Below are 13,058 nucleotides of genomic sequence, written 5' to 3' on the forward strand. Positions count from 1 at the left end.
GAGGGTAATCATCAAAGGCTACGTGTACCCGGACTTTGGACAATGACAATACTTGGTAGAGTATGCTCCTCGCTAGACCTCCATATGTGGGTGGTAAGTTTGGAGGTAGGGTGTGCAGAAGATATTGTCCATCTACTACGTATGCATTGATCTGTTGAGGTCCGTCTCCTTTGATCTCCTTGCTCTCCAGTAAGTTAAGCAACTTACTTTTATCTGTCTTGACCATGCTCTCATCAGGATTGCACATCGTGAGTGGTACTGGTGTAAGGGGATATTGGAATATATGCTGCAGGTCAACATCACGCTTTGATGCAAGGATTATTAGGCGGCCCATCAAATCACGAGTACACTTCAGAACTGCCACTTTCTTATCCGGTGTTCGTCTATTTCTGGCACATTCGTCTACGAATGTTTTGAGAGGAGCTTTCTTTATGGGTTGTTCAAACCTACTGTCATCGGCCTCGCATGCTGTGATGAATGCCTGGTGTAATGTCCTTCCACTTGCTGGCACATTCAGTAAACTTTCGCGGACTGTTTCACTAGTTGCCCTTCCTGTATGGATGTTGTACAACATGGTATCTGCATCTGTTTCGTTCCCAAACGGATTGCAACTATCCTGGATTTGTTTCACCATGGTTTTCACATCTCTATCGTCACGTTTTATTCGTGCAGGTCTCAGTTCAGCAGTTGTGTCTTCTTTGACTATCAGCCCAGCCATTTCGTGGAGTAGACTAACGAATGAAGCTCTAGTGGATTTCGTAAGCATCCAGCGAAGTCGTGCCGCATTATTATTCGTTGAAGAAGTGAATCCAGTTCTTCTCGAAGCTGCATCCGCGTTAATCGTCTGTTCTAGAGTCAAGTCGACCGGGCATCTACTGAATGGATGTTCTGTTCGTCGTACAGTAAAGACGCCTGCTTCCAGTATTTGACGTAGGCCAGGATGGCTGTCTTCCATGTTCATCAAATCGAGTTGGAACTTTGTCAGCCACCGACTGTAATTTACATGGTTTGTAGCAAAGAACAGTCCAATGAGTCCGGTCAGTGAGTATGTATAGAGATCGATATCATTCGTTCGAATCGCCCGTTCGAGCTCGTGGTATTTATGAATGTAATCTATATACATTCTCCAAAACTGGGCGGTTGCACCATGGCCTCCAGATCTTGTCACTTGGGTATATGCTTCATACGCGGCTGTGCATGCTTTGAAGACGTCCGAGTCTAGAGCAGACTGAAGCTGCTCCCACGTGGTCAGTTGAATGCTGCTTATCAATGCTTCTGTTTCTTCTCTGTGTGGGTAAGAGTCTAAGAAGGATGAGAAGTGTAGCATCTCAAGAGCAAGGGCTAGTATGGGGTGCAATCTCTTGCACCTGTTGAAATGTTTCCCCGTCAAAAATCCGTTTAAGGATCCGGTTGCAAGTACCTCAGATTCAGTCAGCATTTCTGGTCCTCCAGAGTTGGACAGGAGTTTCCCAATAGCCTTGAAGAAAGCCATTTCGATGTGGAATGGGCCTAACATTATGAAAATGTTATCAAATTTCGGTTTCTCAGTCACTTGTATTTGAAGTGCCGGCTTGGCTGCGCCCAGATCATAACTGACTATTCCGTATTTCTGTCCCGTCTCATTAGCACACCTCTGCGTGATGAGGAGAGTCTCCTGCACGACCTCTAGGCTGGTGATAGGCTGGCGTAAGTTTGGCATATATAGAACCTCTTGTTTTGGAAGGTGGGAGGAGGCCAAAGTTTGGTTTGGCTGGGCAAAAGTTTGGCTGGGAGGCCAAAACTCCTTCCTTAACCAAAACTGAACACCCTTGATCCGGCCAGCCAGACAGGTGTGTGCATGCTCAGCACTGGTGTGGGTGTCTACTTGGGGCCTGCCCTCAGGTCAGCACTCCAGCCCCTCCCTTGCATATAAGGGAGGGCCAGCCAGGGAGTGGAGGGGGGATAGCAGCCAGTGACAACCCAAATTCCGTTACAATACTGACTGCATTCTTAAGTGGGTTGATGCATGAAATGGACACATAAGAATTGCTGTTCTTGATTCACGATGATCTACTGAACAGTTTGGGACCAATTTGAAAGATGTACTCAAATTGTGAATTAACACTCACCTTGCCAGGGACGGGGTCAATGAGTACATTTTGCGTTCTTAAGTGGGTTAATACATGAAATGGATACTTAAGAATGACTGATCTTGATTTAGGATGACCTAAGGAATACATTGCCATATGTTTCATGGATGTACTCAAATTGTGAATTAAAAATGCTAATTAGCGTTAATTAGCATTAATTAGGTCGTTCTTAAGCGACCTAATACACAAATTGAAAACTTAAGAATTGGGAATTCTGATTTCCACTCCTATAGAGAACATTTTAAGACAAGTTTGAAAGATGTACTCAAATTGTGAATTAAGAGTCACATTTAGGGGTCTTTGGTGGCGCCCCCTGGTTGCTGTGCAGAATTGCAGAACTTAAGAATTGCCTTTTTGGGGTCTCCTATCATAGATGCATATATTCCAGGCCTCAAACCTTTTGTACTCGAGATGTGAAACAAATGTTTCTGGGCTCCCGCACTAATAACGAATGTGAAAAATATCAAATAAGTCTTCTTGAAGAAACAACCAAAAGAAAAGTAAATAAAACAAATAAGCGAATAAATATAAGTACAAATACGTTAGAGGCTCCTCCCAGAGGATTCAACATCCTTGAATGGACAGGAAGTGTTGATGGTTGCCAAGAAATCAATGGGAAAATAATTTACTACAATCTTAAAATGATATGTGGCTCAGGAGGTGCTCAAACAAGGACATTAAGAGAGGTCGATCATTTCATCTCTGCCCCATCAAAGATACTTGTACCAAGAACCAAGTTCCAACATATTGTTTGTTAATACACTTGATGGTGATGAGTGTTATGAGAAAATTAAATTATTCCCTAAAATACAACAAAAACAAATATTCATTGGTCCACTGAGTGAGTATAATCAAAAGCAGTCCCCCTCCCTAATTTCACCCTCCCCCATTTCTCCCTCTCTTTCCCCTCCCTAATTCCCCTTCCCACAATTTTCCCTTCCACCACAAGTAGTTGGAGAATGGGGTGTCTCGAATGCGCAGACGAACGAACGCAGTGAGTGAGAATGAGCGTCAGCGAATGTCTGTTGAACATCTTGAAATCTTGAGGATGGGAATTAATTGGGGGATAAAATCTCATTGAAAATCCAGTGTCAATAATTAACCTTAATTTTCTCCATTGACTTCAATGTTAAATTTTAGTGTGCTTCAGAACCCCCATTCTCCTACCACTGGGGGAAGTTAAATCGCTACAACCTAATTCGTGTGACCCTTAGTCCCCCTGTCAAGTTTGCTTACATTTGGATAAATAACGACCGAGTGTATTGTGGTTGAAAAACCAGTCAAACAGACAGACACCAAAATGCGTATTTTTGTATAATGGCAAAAACTTCCACCAGCAATGACCCTATATCAAATTTGAGTTTTTCCCCCCGCCATTTTGATCCTCCTAACACTTAAAAAATTTTGTATATGCGAAAAAACCCTTGTGGTGAAATTTTAAGCCATTTGGACTAAGTTTAGAGGTTGCACACGGAGTTTGTAATTTCACATATTTGGCTCGCATACAGTCGTGGCCAAAAATATTGGCACAGTTGCACTTTTTTCAAATAATGCACCATTTCTTCCAGGAAATTGTTGAAATTTTAAAATCTTTTGGTATCCACATTTGTATTTCTTTGGTTTGCAGTGGAACAAAAATAAATAAATCTGAAACCATTACTAAATCTTAGCTTATTCCACACAGAAATCCTAAAATGGCCCAGACAATATTTTTTGACACCTTTTAGAAGGTGTTGGAAATAATTAGATTTCAAGCAGGTGATTGTCCTTCACTTAGGAGATGAACTCACCTACGGTGAGTTGCAGGTGCCTGAAATATAAAAATCAATCATTCACCCAGTATGAATAGATAAAAGGAGTCATTCTGCTGTTTTGTGTCACTGTGTGTACCACAATGAGCATAGAGAAGAGGAAGAAAACCAGAGAATTGTCTGTGGAGGTCAGATACATGATTGTAACCCAGCATGGACAATCTCAAGGCTACAAGTTCATCTCCAGAGATCTTTATGTTGCTGTATCCACCGTACGCAATGTTATCAGGAAGTTTAACGCCCATGGCACTGTAGCCAACCTCCCTGGATGTGGCCGCAAGAGAAAACCTGATCGAAGATTGCAGTGAAGGATTAATCGAATGGTGGAGAAAGCACCTCGATCAACTGCCAAATAGATTGAAGCTGACCTTCAGACACACGGTATGACAGTTTCAACTTGCACCATCCGTCACCAATTCTATGAAAGGGGGTTCCATGGTAGGAGACCCAAGAGGACACCACTGCTGAGAGTGAGAGACATAAGAAAACCCTGACGGGAGTTTGCCAAAACACACCTGAACAAGCCAAAATCCTTCTGTGGACAGATGAGACCAAATTGGAGCTTTTAGGTGAAGCACATCATCTCTATGTTTGCAGAAAACAAAATGAAGGCCTCAAAGAAAAGAACACCTTCCATCCAGTCAAACATGGAGGAGGTTCAGTGATGTTTTGGGGTTGCTGTGCTGCTTCTGGCACTGGGCACATTGATTGTGTGCATGGCATCATGAAATCAGGAGATTACCAAGGCATTTTGGAGCGCAATGTTCAACCCAGTGTCAGAAAGCTGAGTCTCCGTCGAAGGTCATGTGTCTTGCAGTTGCAGCAGGACAATGACCCCAAACACACTTCAGAAAGCACCCATTAATGGTTCAAGACAAAACGCTGGACTGTTCTGAAGTGGCCAGCAATGAGTCCAGATCTAAATCCCATTGAACACCTGTGGGGAAATCTGAAAACAGTACTTGGGAGAAGGCACCCTTCAAATGTGGGAGAACTGGAGCAGTTTTCACAAGAAGTGTGCCAAACTGCCAGTAGAGAGGTGGAGGAAGCTCATTCATGGCTATAGGAAGCGCTAGACTGCTGTTATTTTGTCCAAAGGCTGTGCCAAATATTAAGTCGAGGGTGTCAATAATTTTCTCAATGCCGTTTCTTTTTATTTTCTGATTTAAAGGGATGTATTAAGTTCTGAATCAAAAGCAAAGGTTCTGTAATATTAACAGTGAAATAAGGAATTTAGAGACCAAATACTTTTGTCAATTTCAACTTATTTTTAGACAAAATTGTTATTTGAAAAAGGTGCAAGGGTGCCAATATTTTTGGCCACGACTGTAAATGTTTGGAGTTGATTATTTATTCTCCACTGCTATACTTGTGATTTTGACCATTACAGTTTACCTATGACCATGCTATGTACTGCACATTTTGAAGTTGTTTCTATGTTAATTGAATACAGTACAGCGGTAATCTGGGGTATGCAGTTACACTCATTTCCTGACAAGGGATGAACAACAAACCCAGAATCTGCTTCAAGTTGTGACAGAACATCGCAAGAGGTTTCCCGATTGCAGGAAATTGACGCTTATCGGGCAACATTGAGTGGCTGACAACCATGAGTCACTGTGCAACACCTAAAACTTGATGTATTCAAAAAATATTTCACAGGCAGAAGTTTTACCTCAACACCAAAAAAATTTAAGATGAGGAGGAAAACAATTCATTTCTTTTTTGCCTTGTGTAGCTAAGAACCACCCTTGTGGGGATATTGTACTCGGCTCCATCTTCCTGTCCATCCATCTGTCATGCTATCTCTTCATTGATCGATTGTGCAGAAATTCACCAAACTTGGTAGTTATTATCACCACAGGGCAAGAAGGTGCAAGAGCAGTATCGTTTTTGGCTCCGAGCCCTCGAGCAGGGTCAAAAGGTTAAATACCAAAAATGCAATTACGGGCAAATTTTGAAACATTTTTTTAAAATGAAACTTTGCATATGAAATCAACATTGGGGGACGCATGAAATAATTAACAATTTTTTGGATTTGACCTCCATTCAATGGCTGAGGGGTTGGGGATTTAGGGTCATCCAAAAAAATATTTAATCTAATTTTCACATTGGGTCACTGTTACATATTTATGTGAATGTATGTGAATTACCATTCAGGTCTTTGCTTATCCGTGTGTAGTATATTAAGTTGTTGTGGTTGTAGTTGTTGTGTAGTTGTTGTGGTTGGAGGGTCAGGAGCCCTTCTGAAAAAGTGGCCGGAAACGGAAGTGACCGGAAACGGAAGAGGAAAAGACACGAGGAAAAAAGGACGAGTATTCTTCTCTCTCGCCCGATCCGACGAAAGTGGGGATTGATTGAGCCGTGTGGAAAAGCGGCGTTCCCGAGCCTGTCTGGCGAGAGGAGTTACCGGGACGGATACCTGCCCGGTGGACGTCAAACTGTCGTGTGGCCGTGCACCGACCCAGCGTTGGGCGCCGTTCGCGACACAGTCTAAAAAGACGCGTACGGGTCGCCCGTTGGGGCCTAACACGCCTTGCAAGCGGCGTGGGGTTTGGCTTGCTTTCCCGTACCCGCTTCGCGTGGCCACGAGGGGCTGCAGCCGGGGTGCCTGGTAGTGGTACGATACCTGCCCGGTGGAAACACGTCCACCCGGGGTTCGTTCAACCGCCCGAGTGCGGCGACGCCGACCATCATCTTGGTCAGGAGGGGCCCAGAGACATTGTGCGGGACCGAGACCAAAAAGGGGGTCGTGAGTACTCACCGGGACACACCTATATAAGATGGCCATCTTAATCATAGGGAATTGATTGTGGATAGGGAATTGTTGATGGTTGTGTATTGTTGATTGCTCGGGGAAAATCTCCGTGGTTGTGTCATTGAAATTGTATGGTATCCTTACCATTGAAATATATCCTTGAACATCAGTTGTCTCTTGGGTGAAATTCATATGGATTGCGTGGCGAAAGCGCATATATAATACAGCTTTCTGGCGAAGTTCCGCTCACGGTCCGTGGGTCACCGAGACCAGGTATTCACCGAGGGGACCACGTAACAGTCACTCCTTGCTGAACTTTATGCCATCTTTCAACTTTGCTTTCGGTGGTACGTGTGGGGATTTGCGATGGCGCGTTATCTACTTTGCTCTAGTTTCAGAATGTTCTTGTACAAAATGTCTGAATGCTTCTGCTTTCTGTGCCAAACATGGGAGTCTCATAGCTATGAATGAATGAATGATCGTTTTAAGGCCATTTTCCCCGCTAGAGTGGGGGTTAGCCTTGCGGGCCCCATGACGATCATGGTTCCCTGTTTGAGGCAATGTTTTTATGGCCGGATGCCCTTCCTGACGCCAACCCTTAGCCGCCTCTTACGATGCGCAGGGATATGGTGTACCTATTCTAAACCGGGGTACACACCGGGAAGGAGTCTCATAGCTTTAAATATGCCATTCAAACAAAGTGTGAAGATAAAACACCAGATGCAAATGCCTTCCACTCTCCACACTCCACGCCATCCCCCAACTAATTATTGTGCATCAATGGATCTGCCTCCTTGGTGTTGTTGTTGGTGTTGGTGTTGGACCCTGGTGTTGGGCTAGCGGCTAGGGTGTCGGCTTAGGATCCAAGGATCCTGGGTTCGAATCCCGGTCGATTGCTGAATTAACGCCAGGGGGGTTGACTCAGCCTGTCATCCTTCCGAGGTCGGCTAATTGAGTACCAGTTCACTGGTAATTCCCTGTTTGTCGTTAAAGGCGGCAAAAAGGGTTGGCGTCAGGAAGGGCATCCGGCCGTAAAACATTGCTTCAAAAAGGGGACCGAAAAACAACAACAACCACGGTTCCCGAAAAAGGCCAACCCCCGCTTTGCGGGGAAAAATGGCCTCCAAAGGTGGTTATTTTTTTAAATAATGGATCTGCCTCCTTGGTGCAGATGATCCACGATGATTTTAGTTACCAGTTACAATGAAGAAGCATTTTAGGATGTATTCGATTTTGAAGTGACCTTATGTGTGTAATGTAAAACAAAAGGGGAATTATAATTCTACGAGTAAAAAAAACCCATCAAATATGACAGGTTGTGGAAAGGTTTCTTTGACTGTGCAGCCTCACGAGCATGCCAATCTGCAGCCTCGGCCTAGTGTCAGGTGTGCTTATATGTTCTTTATTTATTGGACATCATATGGACAGAAATGAACACTCGTTTTACTCTGCGTGCGTTGCACATCATGTGCAGCGAATTTCACCTCCCTGCGCCTTGTATTTATTGTTATTGAAAAAAACGCTTTTTGTGCACCGCCAATGCGACTCGGTTTGTAAGCCAACACCTACAATTCCAATATTGTAGGTGGACAAAAAGTTACTTTTATCACTTTTTTTACTTTTATCGCTTTACTTTAAAGTATTGCTTTATCATACTTTAAGTACTTAAAGTACTCTCTTTAAAGTATCGCTTAAAAAGTTACTTTAAAGTTACTTTTTATTTTATCGATAACAAAAAGTTATCACTTTTATCACTATCAGTCACTTTTTTACAAAAAAAAAGTTACTTAACAAAAAGTTACTTGTCATCTTAAAAGACAAAAAGTTACAAAAAGATAATTACTCTTTTATGGAAAATGTTTTTCGAGTTTGTTTTATCCTCAAAAATAGACCGTAGTGAACAAACATTTGTGTTGAAAGAACGACGAGTACATTGTTATTACAAACTTCAGGGTAACTGAACCTGTACCTTTCACCCTCTGATGACCCCAGTATCGGCCGACATTCAAAGTCGTTGGACGTGAACCGGTTTGACTGCGGGTTGTGTGGTGGAAGCTTGCGGCTTGAGAGCCCAGGCGGCACACCTTGCCATGCTGCACCACTCACACCTTTTGCACAATTTGTGAAGGATAAGTATGCAGAGACACGGAAAGCAAACTTTGGGAAAGGGCATGGTGAGGCGATGCGTTTACTCAGTGAGGCCTTTTCTTCCAAGTTACGCCTTCAAAGTGGTGAAAGCTGTTCTTGATTTGTCTCCCGTTTTGCTGAGAAATTTGAAGATCAATTTATGCGCAAATATTGAGGATGTTTTTTTGATGTTTTGTGTCCTAATGTGTGAGGTCATTCAATTTTTTTATTTTTTTTACAGTCCCATTGTAATTCATTTATTTACTTTATCATTTTATTTGTTCACTTACTTTAACATTGTATTTGTTTATTTGTTTGCATTAACATTTTATTTGTTTGCTTGTATTAATATTATATTCATTTATTTATGTTAATATTACAGGTATATTCATTCATTTAATAAACATTGTGGTTGTTTGCATTGACATTGCATATATATTATATTGTCACGTCCGTGGCCGATGAAAACCATCCTTGGATGGATAGCCGAACAGTTAACTCCGAGGCGAAAAAGCCGAAACTTGGTGGTCAGTCCGTCGTGCGCGGGCGAAGGAAACCAGGGTGCTTACCTCAGACAGAACCACACGGGGCTTATTCCTCGAACCCACAAACACAGATACGAGACGAGGAAAATTCACAATACAAGAAATGAAATGCAACAATAAATAATTTAATGAAATAATTATAAGACTATTAAATGTTGAGGTAAAATAACTTTTTGCGACTTCGAGCGACTCTCCACTGACACAAAAACAGACAAGGGGAATGATAAAAGAAAAAGAAATGGTTTCATTTCAAGCCGGCCGGCACCTAGCTTTGCCTCCCCAAATATGCGCCGGGGAGTTAATGGTCGTAGCAATCCATGCAGCCACCCGCGTGGGACAACGCTCCAGCAATGGCGCCGAACCAGTGCGTCAAGCGCCCAGGCGCGAAGCAAGCAGCCAACCGGCCCCTCCTTGCTTCCACCGCCAAGCGAGATGTACACCCACTCCATCAACACCCACTCCCACTCCCACAACAACACCCACAAACAACACCCACTCCTTCAATGGGGCAAAGGCTCCACAAAGCTCCGTTTGTTCCCTTCACAAGCGCACACAAAAAACGTGACTGCCCGCCATGAAGCCAGCACCAGAGAGAGAGAGCATCAACGGATTCTTCTTCTTCTCAAACCTTCCACCTCTCTGACGTCATACGACCAATCATGCATTTCGTGGGCGGGGCCTCATATACCTCTTGACCGCCCACCGATGTGTTTAAAAATCACGATCTTGGATAGGGGATAATCTGACATGGTGAACAGCTGTTTTGAAGACCTGCAGGGAAGAATGAGATCGAAGAGAATGTGTAAGGTGGTTCCACAGGTGGGGAAAAAGAAGAATTGAGTGAAGGTGAGTAGTGGTTTAGGATTTAAGCAGTTTCATTCAGAGGGGGTTGCTGGTGGACCGTGTGCACCCTGCATATACCTGGGGAAGAGGAGTGGTGGGGGAGTAAAGCACGGTGAGGGCAAGGGTGCAAAAGCAGAAATGAGGAGGAAGAAGACAGTCCACCAACCTGTCGACAATGGAGAAGTGATAAGCCCATAGACGCAACTTCATTGCGAGAGATTCCAATTGTCTTGAAAGCCTTAGTTTGTACGGCATTACGTTGACCAAGGTGTGAGGCAGGTGCATCAGCGCAGAGGGGAGAGCAGTACTCCATCAACCTGTGGATGAAAGCTTAGTACAGTCGTGGCCAAACATTTTAAATTAAAAAATATTTTGGGATCCACATTTGTATTTCTTTGGTTTGCAGTGGAACAAAACAACAAAAGCTGAAGAAACTACTAAATCTTAGCTTATTCCACACAGAAATCCAAAAATGGCCTTGGCAATATTTTTGGCACCTTTTAAAAGTTGTTAGAAATAATTAGATTTCAAGCAGGTGATTCTCCTTTACTTTGGAATTGACCTCACCTATGGTGTGTTGCTGGTGCTTGCAATATAAAAATCACTCATTCAACCAGTTTGAATGGAGAAAGGGAGTCGTTCTGCTGTTTTGTGTCACTGTGTGTACTGCAATGATCATGGAGAAAAGAAAAAAACCCAGAGAATTGTCTGTGGAGGTCAGATACATGATTGTAACCCAGCATGGACAATCTCAAGGCTACAAGTCCATCTCCAGAGACCTTTATGTTCCTGTGTCCACCATATGCAATGTTATGAGGAAGATTAAGGCCCATGGCACTGTAGCCATCCTCCCTGGATGTGGCGGCAAGAGAAAACTTGATCGAAGATTGCAGCGAAGCATTGTTCAAATGGTGGAGAAAGCACCTCAATCAACTGCCAAATAGATTCAAGCTGACCTTCAGACACAAGGTACGACAGTTTGAACTCGCACCATCCATCACCAACTCGATGAAAGGGGTTCTATGGTAGGAGACCCAGGAGGACCCCACTGCTGAGAGAGACATAAGAAAGACCGACGAGTTTTCCAAAACACACCTGAACAAGCCAAAATCCTTCTGAGATAATGTCCTGTGGACAGATGAGACCAAATTAGAGCTTTTTTTGTGAAGGACTTCATCTCTATCTTTACAGAAAACAAAATGAAGCCTTCAAAGAAAAGAACACCTTCCTTACAGTCAAACATGGAAGTGGTTCAGTGATGTTTTGGGGTCGCTGTGCTGCCTCTGGCACTGGGTACCTTGAATGTGCGCACGTCATCATTAAATCAGGAGATTACCAAGGCATTTTGAAGCGCAATGTTCAACCCAGTGTCAGAAAGATGGGTCTCCGCCGAAGGTCATGGGTCTTGCAGCAGGACAATGACCCCAAACACACTTCAAAAAGCAGGAATGGTTCAAGACAAAACGCTGGACTGTTCTGAAGTGTCCAGCAGAGTCCAGATCTAAATCCCATTGAACACCTGTAGGAGATCTGAAAACAGCAGTTGGGAGAAGGCACCCTTCAAATCTGGGAGAACTGGAGCAGTTCGCAGAAGAAGAGTGGGACAAACTGCCAGTAGAGAGGTGCAGGAAGCTCATTCATGGCTATAGGAAGCGCTTGACTGCAGTTATTTTGTCCAAAGGCTGTGTGTGATACCAAATATTAAGTCTTGGATGTCAATGGTTTTATCAATGCCATTTCTTTTTATTTTTTCTGATTTAAAAGGATATATTGAGTTCTGAATCAAAAACAAAGGTTCTGTAATATGAACAGTGAAATAAAGAATTGTGGAGACCAAATACTTTTGTCAATTTCAACTTATTTTTAGAGAGAATTGTGAGTTATTTGATAAAAGTGCTCAGGTGTGCCAAGGTGTCAGGTGTGCCAAGGAAGGGCTTTGCACGATAGAGGATGCTCTGTCGGTGTCTGGGTTTGGAGGCCAACTTTGAAATATGGCTTGCCCAAGAGAGATCATGGCTGAGAGTGAGACCCAATAGTTTGAGTGATTGAACCTCTTCAAGATGGTTGTTGAGAAAGTAGATGGCAAGGTTTGCTGGACGGTTTTTTTTTTTTTTTTTTTTTTTGTATACTGAATCGAGGCTCGTGAAAGAGCTAACATTTATTTGACAAACAAATCAACCAGACAAACAAAATATACAAAAAGAGGGAGCGGAAGACAAGATGGGGAGAGAAGGGGAAGCACACAACCACAACATTTGAGAGCAGGGAGAAGTGTGGGAGGGAGAGGGCTTGGGGGCAGGAGGCGTGGGAAGGGGGGGGGGGGGGGGTGGGAGAAGTATAAAACACAAGGGGACCGAAATTAGCGGTTCTTTTGGAGAGGGAGATAGAGGGAGAGGAGGGGGGACAGAGGGAGAGGGAGGGAGACAGAGAGGGAGAGGGGGGAGACAGAGGGGGAGGGGTGGACAGAGGGAGAGGGAGACAGAGAGAGAGGGAGATATGGGGGGGACAGAGGGAGGGAGAGGGGAGGAGAGGGAGAGGGGGGGGGGGACGGAGGGAGAGGGAATGAGGGAGACAGAGTGGGAGACAGACAGACAGACAAAGAGAGAGGGAGACAGACAGACAGAGAGAGGGGGAGACAGACAGAGTGGGAGACAGACAGACAGACAAAGAGAGAGGGAGACAGACAGACAGAGAGAGGGGGAGACAGAGGGAGAGGGGGAGGGGAAGAGGGGAAGACAGAGAGAGGGAAGGAGAGGGGAAGACAGAGAGAGGGAAAGAGAGACAGAGAGAGAGGAAGACAGAGAGAGATGGAGAGACAGAGAGAGGCAGAGAGAGGTGGAGAGGC

The 13,058-nt window shown here is 44.0% G+C and overlaps 1 protein-coding gene across 3 annotated transcripts in view; it reads left to right on the plus strand.

Moving 5' to 3' along the window:
• The window catches only part of LOC137439991 (germ cell nuclear acidic protein), a 143,840-nt gene extending 134,590 nt beyond the window's left edge, over window positions 1-9,250 (plus strand). For all 3 annotated transcript variants that reach the window (XM_068136327.2, XM_078768547.1, XM_078768548.1), the window contains one exon: window positions 8,691-9,250. In XM_068136327.2, the coding sequence (XP_067992428.2) occupies window positions 8,691-8,946 (256 nt within the window). In that variant the 3' untranslated portion in view covers window positions 8,947-9,250. The remainder of the gene's footprint in view (window positions 1-8,690) is intronic.
• Window positions 9,251-13,058: the final 3,808 nt, after the last annotated feature.

The sequence above is a fragment of the Myxine glutinosa genome, chromosome 14, assembly GCF_964187855.1.
Source record: "Myxine glutinosa chromosome 14, kmMyxGlut1.1, whole genome shotgun sequence".
Classification (NCBI taxonomy): Eukaryota; Metazoa; Chordata; class Myxini; order Myxiniformes; family Myxinidae; genus Myxine; species Myxine glutinosa.